The sequence below is a fragment of the Diabrotica virgifera genome, chromosome 6 (genome assembly GCF_917563875.1).
Source record: "Diabrotica virgifera virgifera chromosome 6, PGI_DIABVI_V3a".
Classification (NCBI taxonomy): domain Eukaryota; kingdom Metazoa; phylum Arthropoda; class Insecta; order Coleoptera; family Chrysomelidae; genus Diabrotica; species Diabrotica virgifera.
In genome coordinates, this window is record NC_065448.1 from 164,228,289 (window position 1) to 164,251,111 (window position 22,823).

The 22,823-nt window shown below is 32.7% G+C and overlaps 1 protein-coding gene across 2 annotated transcripts in view; it reads left to right on the top strand.

Moving 5' to 3' along the window:
• Positions 1-8,605: 8,605 nt before the first annotated feature.
• LOC126887009 (protein EFR3 homolog cmp44E) overlaps positions 8,606-22,823 on the top strand; it is an 85,158-nt gene continuing 70,940 nt past the window's right edge. Inside the window, exons 1-2 of one of the 2 annotated variants that reach the window (XM_050654303.1) lie at positions 8,606-8,941; positions 21,816-22,020. In XM_050654303.1, the coding sequence (XP_050510260.1) occupies positions 8,857-8,941; positions 21,816-22,020 (290 nt within the window). In that variant the 5' untranslated portion in view covers positions 8,606-8,856. Of the gene's footprint in view, positions 8,942-21,601; positions 21,755-21,815; positions 22,021-22,823 lie in introns of those variants that run through there. The other variant, XM_050654304.1, reaches the window with a different exon arrangement.

A 22,823-nucleotide genomic window follows, 5' to 3' on the forward strand; every position in this document is an offset into this window, starting at 1 on the left:
AAATTTATTTTACATTTAATATTTGATGGGGGCGAGTTAAAAGTGCACTGAGTCATGCAGTGCTCTATGGGTGCAACAGTATGTTTTTGAATTCCTGAGAGAGAAGTTGTGGTCATATCAAAGGAATGTTATATATGTTTCATATCTCTCAATGCTACTCACTGTGTTGCCTATTCAAAATGGAAGAATATGTGTTTTAATTTATAAGAGAGATGGTTTGGACATATCAAAATAATTTTATACAAATTTGTTTAATATTTCTCAATACAAGTTACTGTTTTGCTGAAAAAATGGAAGAATATGGGTTTGTTTATTCATGAGCGAGATGGTTTGGTCATATGAAAAGAATGTTATATACTATATAACATTGTTTTCGAATATATAAGATATTAGGTTTAATATTTCTCAATGCAAATCAGTATTTTGCCGGCTTAAAGGGGAAGAATATGTGTTTGAATTCGTGGGTGAGATGGTTTGGACAGATCAAAAGAAAGTTATAAAATTATGTTTAATATTTCTCAATGCAAATTACTGTTTTACCGACTTAAAAGTGGAAGAATATGTGTTTGTAATTTATGAGGGAGGTGGTTTGGTCATATCAAAAGAAAGTTAAGTATATATGTTTAATATTTCTCAATACTACTTACTATTTTGCCTACCTAAAAGTTGAAAAATGTGTGTTTCAATTCATGAGTGAAAGAGTATGACGTATTTGATTTCATTTGAGAGATGGTTTGGTCATATCAATAAAATGTTATATTTTTAATATGTCTCAATGCAAATTACTGTTTTGCCGACTTAAAAGTAGAAGAATATGTGTTTTAATTGATAAGAGAGATGGTTTGGAAATATACAAAGGAAATGATGTCTTGATTCCGCTTATACTAATGATTCCAACGGACTTACCGTTTGAAAATTGCAAGAATAACTTCGTTTAAAAAGTAACGAGTTTTCAGGTTTGGCACACGGAAAATTTTTGCGCGTAGGGAAACCGTCATCGTTACAGTGGAACCTCGATAAGTCGGATTAATCAGGACCGCGGCCGATCCGGTTTATCGAAAATCCGAGTAAGCCGGAGAATATGGTAAAAATTAATAAAATACTGATACTTACATACAGATAAACTTCCATTATAATTGCAAAAACATGAAATACATACATAGCACAGTAGGTACATCTAAATTACGTACAGTGGTATACAGTATTGTTCATTTCTTGGTAAAAAACTCATACAGTAACATTTTTATTGTTGAAATGTTTGTTTGATGAAAATCGGTCCGGGTTAGCCGGACTTCCGGGTTATTGGAGGCCGACTTATCGGGGTTCCACTGTATTTATTTTGCACCAAGAATAGAGTATTGTTTATAAAAAAGCATTACATTGATGCAAATTTTTGTCATACATTATTTTTTAGATTTTCTGTTAATTTACTTAGTGAACTTTGAGATATCATTATTTAATTCACAATAACACCGGTACGAAGTTCGTCGGGTCAGTAATTAAAATAAAATTAAAATTATATACAATTTTGTTTACTTTGCTGGTGCAGAATTTAGACACACAACCCTATGACGTCACGACACGTTTTAGGCTAGCTGCAATAATTTAAATTTAGAATTGTTTTTAGGGGCCAAACGGAACACAAAAACAACTTTTTATCTTTGATACATGTTTTAAATTATTTTATGTTGCGATTTATAACATTCTTTTCGAATTTCAAATTTATGCAAGTTCCTTATTGACCTAGAATCAAAATTATAACACATTATCTAATTATGATCCACTATCTAAGGTGCAACGAAGTTCACCGGGTCATCTAGTCTATATATATAAAATTCTAATTCGCAGGCTTTGTTACCGTACTCCTCCGAAACCGCTTGACCGATTTTCGTGAAATTTGGCAGGTATGCTCGACCGGACAGGGAGTAGGTTGTTATCTATATTTCATAGCCGTACGTCTAAAGGGGGCTCTGGCCCCCTAATAATTTTTTTTTATTTTTCGACAAACCGATTTTTCTTAATTGTATATGATTCAGAAGCAAAAGATACATATAATCCTAAATTTTCACTTTTCTATCTTTAACCGTTATTTTTTAAAAAAAATTTCGTGGTTTAACATCTATATATATATAAAATTCTAATTCGTAGGCTTTGTTACCGTACTCCTCCGAAACCACTTTACCTATTTTCATGAAATTTCGCAGGTGGACTCCTTGCTGCATTGCGAAAAAAACGGTGTATAAATCGTCTCTCTAGCTCAATTAGTTTCCGAGATAGCAAAACGAGGCCCTAGGACAATACGAGAGCACGAGAGACGACACTAAGCACACGAAAAGAACAAGCGTAAATTGTACTAAAATCAGTGAAAATATGAAGTTTTAACTTTACGATTACTATTTTTAATGTACCAAAAAATATTTCAAAAGTTTTGCCGAAGGACCATATCTTTGGTATAATCATCAAAATTTTGGCGGAGGCGCATATCTGGCGTATCTGGTCAATGACCAACAACACCAACAGATAAATAGAGTATTTACATCTGATTCATTCCTGCGTTTAGCATTCAAGTATGAGCCAAATATTGAATATTATACTCATTCAAAAGTGACAATTGGTGCTATGGATAAAGAATGCCCGCATTGCCCTCAAATTTGAAAATGAGCCAGCCGGAATGTGTTGCGCGTCAGGAAAGGTGAAACTTCCTGAAATTGAAACACCGCCTGAACCATTAAACGGTATACTAACTGGTACAGATCCGGTTTCTAATCTGTTCCTGAAGACAATTCCAACATTTAATTCATGTTTCCAAATGTCATCAACGCCATGGAGTTGGATAGAATTCTTTTTTGTGGTTCTAGCGACATCTATTGACTTTTTTGAACTTTTTGAAGTTATACTTCTTTAGGCGCGATTTGGAGTGAATTTTTATTTTACTGGGCGAATGCGCACACCGACAGTATGGTATTAGTCGTTATACAGGCTCTGATTGGGTGTTGAAATGATCTGTCAATAATTGTTCAATATGGAGGTTATCGGTAAACAAAAATGTTGTATATTATAATAGTTTTTATTGTCGTGAGGACAGAAATAAAATCAAATTTACAATTGTAGTGACTTTCTAAATAGTTTTGAAAAGCCACAGATACGTAATTCTAAATGTTTCAGTTGTATTGCAATAAAAACTTATCTTCATACCTATTTGGAAAATCTAAAAAAAAATAATGTACCTACCTATTAGTAGGCAATGCTTTAATTTACATAATCTGATTACGAACAAACTTTCTACAAATCTTCATCTAATATATCGTTTTCTCACTCTATATTTTGTTGTATTTTAATATTTTAATTCGACAAAAATCAAACTAATAATTTGATTAAATTCATATAAATAAACACAATGTCAAAAAGTTTATGGCGTAAACGTTCAGTTGGTGTACATTTCCACATGACATATACTTTGTCGCTTTGACTTTCGAGCGGCGGGATCGACGGGAAGCGGGTTCGAGCCCCAATGCAAGTTATTATTTTTTTTTATTGTTTTATACATTTTATGATTGTAAGTATATTATTATATAATTTTTTCCAGGAAATACGTATTTAATTAAAATTTTTGGCAACATTTATTGTTCAGAAATCATTTCTTTGTGGCATTTTTCAATGTGTTTGTGTGTGTTTTATTCTTTTATTTTTTTAATTTTTGGAAAGTAGTAAGTATTAAAATTAGTTTAATATTTAAATTAAATATAAATAAACTATTTAAAGTATATTGATTTCGTTACAATCATATAATAAAAGTATAACTTCTTACGTGCGTAAAAAGTACACTCTTTCTTTTTTTACCTTGCTATGCATACGTACCATAAATATTAATCAGATGGCGCAAAAAATCTCATTTTTGCTTATTCTGGGACTTAGGCACTTTTCATATGAGGCCGAAAATATTGTCATCGAGACAGCTCAGTTGCCACAATTATCTCTAAATAATACAATGTATGTATTTACGTATCTAAATATATATTATATTGTATGTTCCCTATGTCCAGCTGAAAGATTTACGTACTGTATACGTGGAATATCATATAATTTGTCATATTAAATGTATCTTTATTATGTACCTACAAACTTTGCATTATTATGATTGAATATTTGGACATATAATTTTCTTTTTTATTCGAGCAATTTGTATTTCAATCAATTTTTATGTCGAACAATTCATTTTCGAGTGGTTGATTTTGAGTAATTGATCTCTAGCAATTGCATTTAAGCAATTGATCTAGAATCAAAATATGACACATTATCTAATTCTGACACACTATCTAAGGTGCAACGAAGTTCACCGGGTCATCTAGTAGTATATAAGTAGCAGACTTCTGCAAAAAGCAAATAAGCAGAAATAAACATTTCTGCCTTTAACGTAATCTGATTTAAAGAACTGATAGACAATATCGATTGCATTTTTTTACTTGGATACATATAAAAGAAATCGTATAAGTGAAAGTAAAGCCCTATAGTCAGTTTAGGCCAGTTAGTCGGAGAGATAGAAGCGGATTTTGCTCGTGATAAGTAATATAGAAAGACTATACGGGGAAATGTTGAATTATTAGTTGTGTATATGACTTTCCCCAACCGGCGAAAACCAGAGTGGGGGACGAGGGTAGTTATAATGTCTCAAAGTGGCGATTTTTATTATTTTTTTGTGACGCTCATGATCGAGATAGTGCACTAAAATTTGGGAATAAGTACTATAAGTAGGTCATGAAGTAGGTAAGTAAAATCTCCAGGGGCGGAACGCTGTGTGGCCAACAAAGGGGTGGGGGCGGGAGTGAACATAAAAATTATAAGGGGCTTTTTGTGACGTTCGTTATTGATATATTGCACCAAAATTTGGGAATAAGTAGACCATGACATGACTAAGTAAAATCCCCAGAGGCGGAAACCAGAATGAAGGACGAGGGTAGTTATAAGGGGTCAAAGTCGCAGTTTTTATTATTTTTTTTTGTGACGCTCATAATAGAGATAGTGCACCACAATTTGGTGATAAGTATGTCATGAAGTAACTAAGTAAAATATCCGGGGGCGGAACGCTGCGTGGTTGACAAAGGGGTGGGGGCAGGGGTGAATATAAAAATTATAAAGGGTTTTTTGTGACGTTATTATTGAGATAGTGCACCAAAATTTGGGAATAAGTAGACCATGACATGACTAAGTAAAATCCCCAGAGGCGGAAACCAGAGTGGAAGAAGAGGGTAGTTATAAGGGGTCAAAGTCGCGGTTTTTATTTTTTTTTTTTGTGACGCTCTTTTGTAGAAGAAATTCTTCCGCATTATCGGTTAGTGATCTTGAAAGTAGATAGAGATCTTAAAGGTATTAGTGAAGTCGGTTCGATATCGGATCTCTCTCTCTCTCTCTCTCTCTCTCTCTCTCCCTCTCTCTCTCTCTGTCTCTCTCTCTCCCTTCTTAGATCATCACACCCAGTGGAATATTGGTCGCATCTGAATTTCTTGGCTGGTGGTATAAAACGGCTGGTGGCCAGCTAAGCGCATCTTCTTTTTGTTAATTCTCTGGTTAATCGGCGTACCAGTTCCTCTTATTTTTCTCTATTTCTTGCTTTGTTTTTCACTTCTCCCCATCTTAAGCCGATTCTGTTGTGTTCTCTGGTTACTGTTTTCTTCCAGGTATTATCTGGTCTTCCCCTCTTTTTTGTCCCCTCAAGTTGGTATTCGAATGTTTGACCTGTAATGTTATTAGGATCCTTACTGAACGTCTGGCCAATCCATTTCCATTTCTTCTACTTAATTGTTGTTATTAAACTGTTTTGTTTTGATCCTTTCCATAGTTCTGTATTCGTTGTTTTATTTGACTAGTAAATTTTTAGGATCTTTCTTAAGAACCTATTTATAAAAATCTGTAGCCTCTTTGTTATGCTTTCGTCATGTTTCCAAGTTTCTGCTCCGTAAAGTCATGCATTTTTGACGCAGGTATTAAATACATTGATTTTTGTTGCTTCTGATACTTATTTCACTTGTTTGTCACATTTTTTTTAACGCATTGAAAGCGAATTGTGCCTTAGTTATTCTTTCTTGTACGTCTTTCGTGCATCCTCCTTTTCTTAACCTTTTATTCTTAATTTATTAATTTTGCGGGTTATTGTTATTTAAGACTTTTTGTTCTCTGAATTTATCTGGGGACCAATCATATCGGAGTACTGTGTTAGCTTATCGATTTTTGTTTGCATGTGAGTTCGATGTTCTGTTAACAGGCAGACGTCGTTAGCAAATTTAAGATCGTCAGATTGATTAAAGAGGTTCCATCGTATGCCTGTCCGATCATCCGTTACTTTCCTCATAATCCAGTCTACCAAGATTAGGAATAACGTAGGCGACAAGATACAACCTTGTTTAACAACTTGTTTTCAATAGCTATTTCTTCTATGATCACTCCCTCGTGTTCTAGTCTAGCTTTGTACTCTTCATAAAACAGTAATTTTTGGTGGTAGCCCACACTGTCTTAAAATCTTCCACAGTGGTTTCCTATTGACTCCATCGAAAGCCTTTGCAAAGTCGAACTACCTCTTAAAAATAACCAAATTTCATTTGCATATGTCAACCGGTTTTAGGGCAACAAATAAATTGTCAGTTTGTAAGAAAAAATTTCAGGAAATCGTAACAAACCAATCGGGATATTAACAAATGCAGATGGTACCACTATAACTGAAACGTAAGACAAATTACGTAGATGGAAAGAATACATTGAACACCTATTTTATGACCAAAAAGTAGAACAATTAGAAGTTGACGGAGAAACCACGGGACCAGAAATAATGAAAGAGGAAGTTATATATGCCATAAAACACACAAAAGGTAGAAAAGCTCCAGGATCCGATGAAATACCAATTGAACTATTGAAAATAATTTATGGAGATAATATTGATGTCTTGATAGACCTTTTTAACTTCATATACAAGACGGGACACATACCCAAAGAATTGCTTCTCTCAACTTTTGTAATGATTCCAAAAATCACAAATGTTAATGATAAAGATTGCAATGACTATCGGACAATTGCATTAATGAGCCACACATTGAAAACCTTCCTTAAAATCATACATAACAGAATCCACGTGAAATTAGAACAAGAAATAAGTGATTTACAGATGGGTTTTACTTAGAAAGGGTCTAGGAACTAGAGCAGCATTATTCGGAGTCAATGTTCTGACACAACGATGTCTGGATATGAATCAGGACAGATATGCTTGCTTCATAGATTTTAAAATAGCTTTTAACAGAGTTCAACATGAAAAGCTTTTAAGTATTCTTAAGACCAAAAACATAGATAGTAGAGATCTACAAATTATATCGAATCTGTATCGAGGAAGTAAGAATACTTAGAGGAGTTCGACAAGGGTGCATACTTTCACCACTCTTATTCAACGTCTAGATACAGTGAAGTGATATTTCAAGAAGCTTTATTGGATATTGTGGAAGGTATTTTGGTCAACGGAAATAGCATTAATAATATTAGATATGCGGACGATACGGTCATATTTGCAAGTGGCATATGGAAGATTTACAGTACATAATACAACATATTATGTATACAATGTATGTGAAAGGTACGGACTGCAAATGAATCTCAAGGAAACGAAATCAATGATATTCTTAAAAAAAACACAAAATGTAGATAACCCGATCATCAATAATACAACGATCGAAAGAGTAACAACATATTTAGGAACGTGGCTAACCGAAGATGGAGATCAAACAAAAGAAATTAGATCTAGAATAGAAATCGCAAGAAACACGTTCATAAAATTGAAGAACTTACTTTGCAACCGTAACCTTAATCTAGAGATCCGCGCAAGAATGCTACGTTGTTATGTTTTTTCTACTTTACTATACGGCATGGAAGCGTGGACAATAAAACAGTCTGAAATCAAAAAATTAAACTCCTTTGAGATGTGGTGCTACAGGAGAATCCACAGAATATCGTGGACTGAAAAAGTAACTAATATAGAGGTGATACAAAGAATGAAGAAAGAATGATAAGTCATAAAAACTGTTAAAATTAGAAAGATTCAATATCTGGGTCATATAATGAGGGGCGAGAAGTACGTATTACTTAGGTTAATTACGCAAGGGAAGATACAAGGGAAGAGAAACCCAGGACGACGCAAAATATCCTGGCTAAGAAATTTGAGAGAGTGGTTCGGTTGCAGCTAATTAGAATTATTCAGAAGTGCGGCCAATAAAATTAAAATAGCGATGATGATTTCCAACCTCCGATAGGGGAAGGAACCTGAAGAAGAAGAAGAAGAAATTTCAACACCACGTATAGGGGAAGAGAAGCATTTGCCAATAGAGCAACAACAAGAAAAAAAATATATTGATATAAAACCTAACTTTATTAATATTCTTACTAAAATAAAAGAAAATTTGTTGACCTATATGTTTATTTGATATTTTCCGCTAGCAGATCGGCCTATCTTTGTCTCCGTATCAAGGGCAGACTTGCGCGAATTGGGCCAATAGGTCTCCCAAACCCTTGGAGGATAATGTAGGTTAAATCTCAATGAACTGAGGAAAATATCGGTAGTGTCAAGCGTCAGTCTCACACATCCGAAAGAAAGAAAACCATTAGCTCCGTTAAACAATAAAAACCACTTCGAATAATTACCTAAAATAAGGATGATTGCGAGTAACAAAAACAAATAGACTGGTATATATCTGTATGTAATAACACAATAATTGTAGAAGAAATTTCTTCCGCGTTATGGTTTAGTGATCTTGGAACTAGAGAGAAATCTTAAAGGTATTAGTGAAGTAGTTTGATATCGGATAGTGTGTAATAATTGGTAAAATGTCTTTGGTTAAGTGCTGTTTTGATAGGAACGAAATGAGTGATATTATGGAGACTTTTTTGCAAAAGTGTTCGGAATCTGGATGTAAGTACTTTCATCATTAAAACATCCGCAATATCTTAAAACTAAGTTTAAGTCATGACTTGTTTCATTCAACATTCGGTTTAAAATGTAGCAATATTTGGATTAATATAATATTTAGAGGAAAACATTTTACCCAGGTCAAGACAATTACGTCAATGTGTCGTCACTTAGTGATGCTATGACGTCAGATATAGATATATTTATATTTGTGTACTATAAATTGTTTATTGATTAATATTTCTACATAGTATTTCTGAAAATTGGGGGACACGTCGGTTTTTTTTAAATCATGTATTTATTATAGAGTTATTAGATTAATAGACCAGGACTAATCTGTAAAAAAACGTGTATTTTTGGATGTGAGAGGTCGCATTCGGATTTTTGCATATAAAGTTAGGTGACACCTTCTTTAATAATAATTGAGTTATGCTCCTTCTCAAAAATATGCCCGGAACATTAATAAAAAAATTAAAATATTTAAAAATTTCGAAAAACATCGATTTTTTTCTGCTTTGCTTATAACTTTAAATCGGTTCGTTTTGGAACAAAGTCGTAAAGAAATAAAATAAAGATAATTAAATTTTGTATGATAGACGACTGGTCAAAAATGTCTTAAGGTATTACCTTTTCTGCAATATAGCAATAAATACAAAATAAGGGGGCAAAATACGCCTGTTGTTATTCAATGTTTCTGAACCACTTTGGTGCACTTAGAACCTTAGTAATTCGCTTAGAAAATTCTTTTTCTACGGCCGTGCTAAAATAGCCACTTTCTCGCACGCATTTTGTTTCCGAAAGTTGCACTTTCCCGCACGGCGTGCGTGGAAGTAAATTTTTCCGCACGGCGTGCGGGATAGTAAAATACCTTGTAACATGGCATTATAATATATTATAATACATGCAATAAACTAATATTTAGATATTATTTACTAATTTATTTTAAATTTATCCTATTGTGTTCATGTTTTAATGAAATTAGCGCGATAATTCGATAAAATAAAATTATTTTGACATAATATTATTTAAAAGTCAGATCAGTAGACAATTCCAATGGTTTTGAATCGTCGTCATGGAAACCAACATCGTCGTCGTGGTACATATATTGAAAGTTTGGTTTTGTCAACCTTGTCAAAGAATTAATTTGTGTATTTTCACTTCTAAATAAAAATTAAGATAACTCTTTTTTGTGGCTTTTTTCCAAACGTACGGCCCTAGAAAAAATATTGTTCCTAACTCATGCGGAAAGTGTCTTCCCCGCACTCGACTGCTTGCCCAAACTCCGCTATCGCGTCGTTCGGGTCAACGGCAGTCTCGTGCGTGAAAGTATCACTTTCCGCACTAGTTAGGAAAATAGCTATATAACTTTATAACTTAGGTACTTAAATGGTCTACCAAGTTTCATTAATATCGACCTAATAGATTTTGCATAATAAATTTGCAATGTAAATGTTTTTAAAAAAATTCAAACTTTTTAAAATCTTTCTGAACAAAAAGTAGAGCATTTAGAAGTTGGCTTTTTTTTACATATAATATTATCTTATTATAATAATAATATTATCTTAATAATATTATTTTACCTATCTAATACACTTTACAGAATTAAAATCGGATTATTTAAGGGGCCTCAGCAATGTTTTAAAATTATAAACAATTTTTTGGCTTATAAACAAATAGCTTTTTTTAATAATAAAAAAATTAATTTTTAGCAATGCAAATAACTAAAACCGGTATAATTTGACTTAAACTTTCAAATGCTGTCAGCAGAATTGCTATTTTATTTTTTATTCAAAAGTTATTCTCGTTCAAAAATTGCAATTTTTCGATTTTTTGAATGTTCCACCGCGTTTATCTCGAAAACTATGCATCCTACGAAAAAACTTGTAAGAACATTTTTTGCTTGTAAGAACCCAAGAAATACAAAAAAATGTTTTATTTTGCGAAAAATCTATGTTATGTAATTCCTCAAGTTCTTTGTTTATCACAATCTTATCGACATCCGGATCAACTGTACTCAAAAAATTCGTGTTCTACGGGTCAAAATACATAAAAGAACTTGGGTAAAGCCTGATTCTCATTAGACGTGCAAAGAATCGGACCGGCAACGGCAAGGCACGGGCAAGGTTTTCGGCGCCAATTCACACTGCGAAAGGCTTGCCGCGGGTTGATTACTTTGTGTGGTGAACAATGTTGAAATTAAACGTTGATAAAAGTTGCTCTAATATTAGACGGAAAAACTAAAAATGGAAACAAATATTGCAGAAATAGAAAAAGACGTTTTTGGGTGCTTAAAATGCTAAAGAAACGCACAAAAGAAGGAGAATTTGCAACCTTACACTCCGAACTTTTAGACGATCAGACAACATTTTTTAAATATAACCGAATGACAGTGGATGAATTTAACAACAGTGGCTGCATATTGAACCATAATATTCAACCTAGTTCTTGAGTCACTTATCAGAAAAACTAATGAAACACGAAGACAGAACAAATTACTGCATATGCAGACGATGTAGTTCTACACTTTAACACGACTAACTGAATATTCACGACGACGAAACGTAGAACACGACAATGAAAATTATATCACAATAGACATAGACAACAACTATACTCTTAAACCTGTGGATGCCTTCACATATCTGGGCACAGAAATCAGCAGAATTCCGTAAGGATCGAAATTAATGCACGTATTTCCAGAGGAAAATCGTACATATTATGCTATGTATTAAAAGATTCATGACATGGAAATTATTAGACAAAAGAACTAAAATGACTATCTACAGAACATTGATTAGACCCGTATGGTTGTGAAACCTGAGCAATGACCAAAAAGGATGAAGCCCAACAGTACATTCGAGAGAATGAGAAAAGTATATGCCTGGTGCAAGACGGCCATGGAGAATCAGTAGAGAACAACGAGGTTAATGAATTGAATGAATGTTACGATATTGTACAATTTGTGAAAAGTCAAAGACTGTCATGGCTGGTACATGTGCAGAGAAAAAGATAATGAATAAACAACAAAAAAATATATTACAATGGAAGCCGATAGGAAGGAGAAAAAACAAAAAAAAAGGGCCAAAACGAGAGGGATGGATGACGTGGAAGACGACATGAAAACCATGAACATAAGACAATGGAGAAAAAGTACACAAGACAAGAGAAATCCGAATGGAAGGACATAGCCAGACAGGCAAAGACCCATCCAAAATTATGATACCAAAAGAAGAAGACAAATTGGCGCATATTGAGGGACCTCTTCAAAAACAAAATACTTATTTTCTCTATCGTCTACAAAACTGATTTTAAACAACCAAGATTGCAGATTGCTTGTCCGTAAGGTATTCACACTGTCGTGACCTTCACGGCACATGCTAGGCAAAGATTGTTTCGAAAAGAAAGTCGCATGCCTGGCACGCATAGTCTGAATTGCATGCCGTGCAGTGCATAAAATTTTATGTAAAATGTATCTTGCCGAGCCGATGCCTTGCCCATGACGAGCACTTGCCTTGCGTTATAGTGAGAATCAGCCTTAAGTCCATATAAATAAAGGAGCCCGTAGCACCCCCTCCTGGACACAGCACTAATTTGTTTATAAGCCAAAAAATTGTTTATAACTTTAAAACATTGCTGAGGCTGCTTAAATAATCCGATTTCAATTCTGTAAAGTGCATTAGGTAGGTGGAATGCTTCTTTATATGTAAAAAAATTGACAAATGATTGTATGATCTAGTTTTTGTTGTGCAAGATTTTAAAAATTTTTAATTTTTTAAAAAAAGTTTAGATTTCAAAATTATTATGCAAAATCTAGTAAGTCAATTTTAATGAAATTTGGTGGACGGTTTTAGCACATTACAAAAATTGTCTAAGCGAATTAGGAAGGTTCCAAGTTTAACCTAAGTGATGGAAAAACATTGAGTAAGGACAGGCTTGTTTTGCCCCCTTATTTTATATTTATTGCTATTTTGCAGCAAGGGTGTTAAATTAAGACATTTTTAACCAATCGTATCTGATAGAAAATTTAATTATTTTTGTTTTATTCCTATACGACTTTGCTCCAAAATGAATCGTTTTAAAGTTATAAGCAAAGAAAGTAGAAAAAAAAAACGAAATTTTTTGAAATTTTTAAATGTTTTATTTTCTTTATTAATGTTCCGGGCATATTTGAGAAGGAGCATAAGTCAATTATTATTAACGAAGTTATCACCTAACTTTATCCGCAAAAATCCAAATGCCACCTCTCACATCCACCTAAAAACATATCCTTCCTGGTCTATAATTTTATTAATCCTATTTATTTTCATCATCAGTATTATCATATATCAATATGATCATAATTCTCTTTACCTTTACCCTTATGCAAATTGCAAAGTCGGCTTCCCTAAATATATTTTTAGACAAGGTGAAAACGGCGGGTTCGTTAGAAAAAATATTCCCATGAGATTTTTTTGCATAATCACATTCATGAGACATCCCAGAATAAGGTTCAGGAAGTTGCCCACGTGAAAAGTGGTCCAATTTTTTTTAACAATTTACTCAAATTGCAAAAATCAATATTTTTGGCCAGTACAAAATTTTTGTTAGGTTTTTTGGAACATTCTGGACAAAAAAGGTCTCTTTTAATTTTTCTATAAAGTTGATCGTTTTCGAGTTATAAACAATTTAAAATTGAAAAAAACAAAAAATGGCGATTTTTAAGGCTTAATAAATTGGTTAAAAGTTATTATTATGAAAGTCAGAAAGTGACTAAATCAAAGTTTAAGTCCCCCCCCCCCTACAAGACCCTGAAGAAATTTTTGTCATAATTTTATTACTAAGCTGTTATTTTTAAGTGATAATAATGATCGCCAGCACGTATTAGGCGGCCGTCTATGGTGAGTGCGAGAGAGATGCCATTCCGGCAGTCCAATGGGACATCTTACTCGCACTCACATTTACAGCCGCGTCAATACGCTCTTACGGCTTATTGTTAGCAAGATCATGTAGGGGTGGCTTTAAACTTTGCTTTAGTCACTTTCTGACTTTCATAATAATAATTTTTAACCGAGTTATTAAGTATTAAAAATGGCCATTTTTGCGTTTTTCAAATTTTAAATTACTTATAACTCGAAAACCATCAACTTTAGAGAAAAATTACAAGAGACCTTTTTTGTCCAGAATGGTCTAGAAAACCTAAAAAAATTTGTTCAGACCAAAAATAATAGTTTTTGAAATTTGATTAAAAAAATATTGTTTTAAAAAAATGCTGAACAAGCTGAACAATGGAATTTACCAGCTGAACAGACGGGGTCGTGAATTGCAAGTTTTTAGAATTCCCTCTTGTCTTCTTCGCTTCAGCATCCATCTATCTTGCAAATTTTAGAAGCCATGGAGGTGTTACCAGGAAAATGGTCCAATAAGTTTTTAATTAAATATCTTTTAAAAATATTTTGAATATTTTTAAATGTTTTAAATATTTTTATTAGGTTGAAAACTTTGACTTTTATATTCGTTAACTTTTATATTAACTGTTATTTTATATCCTGTTAACTTCTCCATCGCAAAAATATAAAGGTTTGTTATGTCAAGTTATAACCAATTTTATATGAAAGTCGTAACAAGTTCAACTCCCTGTATACATAAAAATATGCACAACAGCAATGGTTTATTGATGCCATATATTTTTACTTATTGTCAAAATTTTCAAAAATTATTAATAATATTGCTAATTTTCTTTATATCAAATACAAGGTAAGTCAAAATGCAAAAGTACAATATTTTCTCAGTAATTTTAAATGGAACACCCTGTATTTTATATCACTATTGAAAAGTAATATTACCATTCTTTAATTTTTATATAACATTCCCTATGTCTAAATTTATTAGTTTTCGAGATATTTTCATTTGTTAGAGCCAAATTATTAATTAGGTGTCTATGTAAATTTTTTAAAAAAAATTTGTATTTTGTGTTTGTGTCTTTTTGTAAAATATATTACTAGTAAATTTTTTTTCTTTCTTTATTTGTTACATTTACATACAAAAGTAGGTTTTAATTGTCTCAAAAATTTATTTTGTGGTTGTTTTTTTTTCTGTAAAATTTATTATCTACTAATAAATTAATTTTCTTTCATTATTTGCTGCATTGTTACATTGATTACCGGATTGATAATCAGTAATCATAAATTGTCAGTTTTAGACAATTCATTCATGGCTTACTTAAAATTTGAAAAAATTTTAAATACCTAAAATGTGCTCTGAAAAATGAAAATATCTCGAAAATTCATAAATTTAGACATAGGGAATGTTATATAAAAATGAAAGTATGGCAATGGCATTATTTTCGATAGCGATATAAAATACAGGGTGTTTCATTTAAAATTACTGAGAAAATAATGTACTTGCGTTTTGACCCACCCTTTATTTGATATAAAGAAAATTTTATATCAATCATTTTTGAAAATTTTGACAATAAATAAAAAAAATATGGCAATACCATTACTGTTGGGCTTATTTTTATATAATATAGGGTGTTGAACTTGTTACGATTTTCGTATAAAATTGGTATCCTCACGGACAAAAATATTTTAAATTAACGTGTGAAATAAAACTTTTTGTGCTGCCCCCAGTTTCATAGGAATAGGATTTCTTCTCCGAATGTGATGTTTTGAAGTATCATATTATAAATGGTATAATCGGATTTAAATTTGATATGGGCTATATGGTGGCAAGTATAATCTTTAGATTGAATCTCAGCAAGGTAAGTAGGTATTCACTATTTTACCGAGATGAAGACCTGAGCCATGGTGCATTAACACGAATTTGTTATCCAACATGACTGGAAAATGGCAAAACATGATCTTCTAAAATGTTTTTAATGTACATATCAGCTGTCATTTACCCAATCACCTCCACAAGTTTGGTATCTCCTTTCCAAGAAATACCACTCCCTAGTACTAGGCCGCCACCATAAAAATTAACACTGTGTTGTGTATGAGCAGGCCCCGGGCTTAGGTGACTGGCGCCCTAGGCAAATGGTCTACTGGCGCCCCCTTTATTACTATAATGTAAAAGCAAATAATCTATGTTACTTATATTTTATGAAGTAAAGTAAATACCAAGAAAACACGTCTTTCATACACAAAACTGTAGACATTTATTTATAATAAAAATGTATACCATTTTTATTCAGTTGCAATGCGAAGGCAAAACAATCTTATTTTTCACTTAGAACAGGGAGCGCAGTCCAGCACTCTGAATCGACGATTTTAGACTCTTATTGGAGTCATTATCGGAGAGACGTAGGCCTGCTGCTCTCTGCTCGAAGTGACCAAACCATGAAAGTTTATCCCCGCATTGCAACTAACGTGTATGGAGTAGGTGACTAGCGTCATCTGGTAACTGAAAGGTAAAGTTTTCAATCCTAATAGCAACATTAATAATATTGAAAAATATTACTAAAAGATTTTTAAATTGAAATTTATTGGTGTCCATGTCCCTGGTAACACCTCCATGGCTTCTAAAACTTGCAAGCCAGATGGGTGTTGCAGTGAAGACAAGAGAGAATTCTAAAAAGTTGCAATTCACAACCCCTGAATACTTTTTAGAATTCCCTCTTGTCTTCCTTCACTGCAGCATCCATCTGGCTTGCAAATTTTCGAAGCCATGGAGGTGTTACCAGGGAAATGGACCAATAAGTTTTCAATTTAAAAATCTTTTAGTAATATTTTTAATATTTTTCAATATTATTAATGTTGCTATTAGGATTGAAAACTTTACCTTATTACTTATTTCTACATAATTCACACTTCCAGCAAAGACTACAACTTGAAAATTATATTTTTAAGATCCTACTTTGTACAAAGCATTTTAAGTGACAGATTTTTTTCTAGCCTTCAATTTGGCAAACTTGTTTACTACATCGGAAAAATCAGTGCTTAGGGTTAAAAGGTGATACAGTAGCGATCAACAGGTAGCAAAAACGCGTTTCAAGATTGCGGCTGTAATTTTGAATATTTTTTCGAGATATTTGGCACACGTATTCGTAGTATAATAAAAAATGGCGGTACAGAGCCCAATTTGAAAAATATATAAATATGTGGAAATTACTCTGTAATTAAATACAATATTAAAAAAACGAGCCTGTACCGCCATTAAGAAGAACAAAAAAATACACTTTCTTCAAATAAACTTTTTTATCCGATGCCTAGATTTTGTGTCATTTTGGAACTACTAAATTTTTTTATTTCATTAGTAGTTCCAAAATGACACAAAATCTAGGCATCGGATAAAAAAGTTTATTTGAAGAAAGTGTATTTTTTTGTTCTTCTTAATGGCGGTACAGGCTCGTTTTTTTAATATTTTATTTAATTACAGAGTAATTTCCACATATTAATATATTTTTCACATTGGGCTCTGTACCGCCATTCTTTATTATATTACGAATACGTGTGCCAAATATCTCGAAAAAATATTCAAATCTACAGCCGCAATCTTGGAACGCGTTTTCGCTACCTGTTGATCGCTAATATTTCCTCTTAAGTCTTTTTCACAACACAGTAACATGAGACAATTTAACTTGCTGTCTGAAAGAGCAGATCTCTTAACATTATTTAGACGATTCAAAGCGGAAAATCCTCTCTCTGCAGAGCAGTTAGCAGTTAACTTATCATTATTATGTTTCTTACTATTTTTACTTTACATTTCCGGTAGCCTGCATTATATTTACTTGTTCTGTTCTATATATTTTTGAAAATTTTGTGTCAGATATTTTTTAGTGGGTAATTTGTTTCTCTAATTTATTTTTATTATCTCTTTTATTTTGCGCCCCCAAAAATTTGGCGCCCTGGGCAAATGCCCAGTCTGCCCATTTATAGCCCGGGGACTGTGTATGAGGTTACATCTGGCATAGCGTTCATCATATCGAAGCAAGATTTACAAAACTTCGTCTACAGAAGAGTTGGTTCCGCGGAACCTTAAGGTTCCGCGGAACGGAATAGGAATAGCCGAACTGTACCGACTACAGGACTTGTGCATAGTCGGTTCAGTTCGGCTATTCCTATTCCGTTCCGCGGAACCTTAAGTTCGTTTTACGGCTACTGCTAGCGTCAATTTCTCGCCCGTGGAGCCGTAGGCTAAGTCAGTTGTAACCTCATAAGAGCGTTATTTTTGGTGGTGGTGGAGTGCTACGGAGCGGTATTGTTTTGAAAGGACATACCGAACACGTGGAGGTGGTTAGGCGAATGCCAACTGATATGTACATTGAAAAGATTTAAGAAGATCATGTTTTGCCATTTGAAAGCCATATTTGAGATAACATATTGGTGTTAATACACGTCTTCATGTAGCTAGCATATTGAAGATGACTTACCTCGATGAGATTCAATTTAAAAAATTATACCTACTAGCCAGCATAAAGTCCAGATCAGATTTAAATGCTAAAATAGCATTTATATGATACTTTAAAACATCGCATTCAGAAAAGAATTTAAATTCCCATGATACAGGGGGACTATAAAGATAACAGCACAAAAAATTTCATTCCCCATGCATATGCAATATTTTTGTCCGTGAGTGTATATATAAATTTCATAACTTTGAAAATACCCTGTATAACATAACAAACCTTTATATTTTTGCGATGGAGAAGTTAACAGGATTTCGAATATAAAATAAAATACAGGATGTTCCATAATGTGAAGCTCAAAGTTGGCTACAATTTAACAGGTAGTTGAACTTGTTACGATTTTCATATAAAATTCGTTATAACTTTGTAAATACCCTCTATAACATAACAAACCTTTATATTTTTGCGATGGAAAAGTTAACAGGATTTCAAATATAAAATAAAATACAGGATATTCCATTTTAAAAAAACTAAGTTTGGTCTGCCACTATGTTATCGAACACCCTGTAACATTCTAACTATTTTTTTAATGTGAAGTTCAAAGTTGGCTACAATTTTTGTTTTTAACTTTTATTGCCATCTATTACTATAGCGGATCAGCTATCACACAAGCTTTCACACTAATCAATCACCATGTATATTGCTTGTACTATTTCAGAGACTTTAAAACATTACTTCCGATTGCAACTCTAAAAGAAAGAAAAAGAAAAGATTGGAAAAACACCAGGAAGCGATGAAGTAGCACCAGAAATGATGAAATATATAGGAGTAAAAGCAAAAGAAAAATTGTTATACATATATAACCTAATATGGAAGAGAAAAGTAATACCCAGAGAATGGACGAATGCAGTAATTATACTTATATACAAGAAAGGAAACACAAGAGACTGTAAGAACTATAGAGGTATATCACTACTATGTGTAGCAGCAAAAGTATATGAAACCATAATAGAAAGGAAAATCAGAAAAGAAATAGAACACAAATTAAAGGACGTACAAAGTGGATTCAGGAAAGGACATAACACGCAAGACCATATATTCACCATGCAACAAGTAATAGAAAAATCCATAAAGAAAAATAGAGAAATATATCTGAGCTTTATAGACACGGAAAAAGCATTTGACTCAATCAAAAGAAAAGATATATGGGAAATCCTAAAGAAGAAACAAGTTAGTGAAGAACTGATAGAAGCAACAAAAAGTATATACATGAAAACAACAAATACAGTAAGAATGTTAAATATACAGTCAGAACCATTTGAAACAACTCAAGGAGTTAGACAAGGGGGAAGTCTTAGCCCAGTGCTATTTATAAATGTAATAGATGAGATAGTGAAAGAATGTAAGATAACTTTCAAAAAACACTGCATTGGTTGGAACAGAATGCAAATGATAAACGCTGAGATGTGTATATTTTGCAGACGACATAGTGTTAATTGCGGAAACAGCAGAAAAACTGAAATACAACTTAGAGAAATGGAACCTAGAAGCCAGCAAATACAACTTAAACGTAAAAAAAGAGAAGACTCAGATAATGAAAATATCAAGGAAACAAGGGACGGAAGATCAAATAGAAGTAATGATAGATCAACAAAAAATCATACAGACAAATTCATACAAATACTTAGGAACAGTAATCAACAACAAAGGAGACATTGAGGACGATCTTAACAACATAATGGAAAACACAGGAAAACTATTCCAAGCACTAAACAGAGGATTCCTTAATCATAAAGAAATATCAAAAAGACCAAGATGACAATATACAAAACAATATATAGACCTACGGTGACATATTGGAGCAGAACACTGGGTATTAAACAAAAGACAGCAGAGCAGAATTCAGGCAGCAGAGATGAAATACCTCAGAAGAACGATCGGAGTAAAAAGAACTGATAGATTCAGAAATGAAGAAATAAGAGAAAGGCTCAAAATCAAACCGATACTCGACTCAATAGATCTAACGACATCTAACCCGGATGGACAATAATAGACAAGTAAAAAGAGTATGGGAAGCAAAGCCAATAGGGAAGAACAAAAGAGGACGACCCATTAAATAATGGAATAGTGACGTCTCGCAGATAATACAGAGTAAGGGTAAGACTTGGCAGGAAGCAACTCAGATGGCATCCAATAGGAAGAAATGGAGAGAGTTCATTATAAGAGCTAAGATACCTTCTTAGAATATTGTAAATTACTGTAATTTAATAAATTGTATTATAAACGGCCCAACACCGAAAGGTACAAATGAGTCTACTGATTAAGTAAGTAAGTAAATAAGTAAGTAAATATTCCGATACGACGACCACGGAAAAGCTGGAGGGGCAATATTCAGGAGTCACTGGATTCGAGGCAATTAGCTGAAGATATGTGTTACGATAGAAAAAATTGGAAGCTGGGTATGGAGAGGCGGCGACAGCCGTCGAAATCCATTATATATATAAATATTCCGATACTGACTTTATCCGCTCACAGTCCCGACATGAATACTATTGATCACTATACACAATTAAGACTTTGTCAGCCCCTTCCTGTTTTTCTGTAAGTTATAAAAACTATGGTCACTGCTATCTGTTACTGCGTAAACCAAAATCAAATATCCTGGCCCAGGCGATTGAAGCTGTAATAAGAATTAGAGGGAGAATACGCGATATTAGTTTACGTTTCTTTCTGTTTTTAAATTTAAAGATTTGTTAACTCTGTTTTTTATGCTTAAATCAGTATTATTTCTGTTAAAACACATGTTACAGAGTAAAACCGTCTATTTTCTTTGCTTTTAAAGACATCAGGGACATTTTAAAAATACCTACACAAAACATAAGACCAAATACAAGACTACAACATAATTTCGATGTACAGGTACCCACTTTAAAATGGACAAGGTAGGTAGGTAGGTACAAACTTAACATAAGAAAAACATTTCTTTTCTTTCACTCGGTATAAACTCAAAAAAGAAGTTTGACTAAACCTCTGCCCAACAGTGTAAATACCAAAGAAAAACATATAACGTATAAACAAAGTGTCTAATCTAATTATTATTACATCGAAAATATAATTCATACGAATTTTGCCAACTTTTGTAATCCTAAATCTACGCTACTGATATTGTGTAATCTGCCTGTATTACACAATATTGCACACAATCCTGCTTTGTACTGTGCCTGTATTAGAACCAAAACATGGAAACAATATGCATTAGGTTGGTATGCCTTGTAAATTTCTTAGTTGTCGTTGTCAATTTGAAACTTGACATAATATGCCATATGCCATATTATGCTTGAGTTTGAAGTTTCGATGTTATGAATAACAAATTAAACACAACCCAGTAAACTTGTAATATCCGTTCATAGTTCAAATAATATTACCTTTTAGATGATATAATCGTAGATCTACATTGGACTTTTAATCATAACTAGTTAAGATGTGGAATGGTAATGTTAATTATCAAATTAAGTAAATATAACATGAATCTATATTGATTTTTCATTTTAGGTTGTTGCGGATGTTGTAGTGCTTTTAGACCGAGGTATAAGAGGCTGGTTGATAATATATTCCCAGTATATCCTCAAGATGGACTGGTTAAGTCTAATATGGAAAAACTTACCTTTTATTCCCTCAGTTCGCCTGAAAAATTGGACAGAATTGGGGAATACTTGTATCAGAGGGCCGCCAGAGATATTTACAGGAGAAAATATGGGTAAGTACCATATTTTGTATTATCTATTATATTTTTAACTATGTACATTACCCCAATATCACCTTAGTGCATGTTTAATTATGCCAGAGTCCTTGAAAAACTGTATAGGCAGTATAGGTATGTAATTCCAATTAATGATCTATTAATACAAATGACAATTACACATGCTATGTTACTTTTCTATGGATGTAAATAAAAAATAAAAATATTTTGAACATAATTATACTAAAAATAAAATATGTATGTACTTACAAGTAACTGAAGTAACTCTTTAACTACAGACATTCCGTAAATCAGAGCCTGGTATTTTTTATGGGTCATTATCAAATCGAGTCAAAATATAAAGTTAATAAAAAAACAAAAAATTATGCATTATGTATTTTTCTGGAGTCTCTAGATTTGGTAGAACTGGTAAAATGAGTGATTTTGATAATATAATACAAGTTTTTTAAAGAATAACCTATTAGGATTAAACGATAATTTTGGTAACATTTTTGGTCTATTGAAACAAATGGCCATAAATGCTATGAACAAAAATTTAGATTTTTTTAACAAATTCGACTAACATAGAGTCACAAAGGAAACATAAAATAGCATTTACAAAAATTTATACATCCATGAGAATAAATCTGCAAGACGTAAAATTGTCACAAAATTAAGTGGCAATTCCATTTTTGCAAAGTTTCCTCAAAATGTTTATCTCCAAATTTAACCTTCTTTGAAGGTTCAGGATGACTTGCACAGTTCCTTTCTTTACTCTTTCCCTAAAAACACAAAATAAATATAATAAACATTTCACAGCT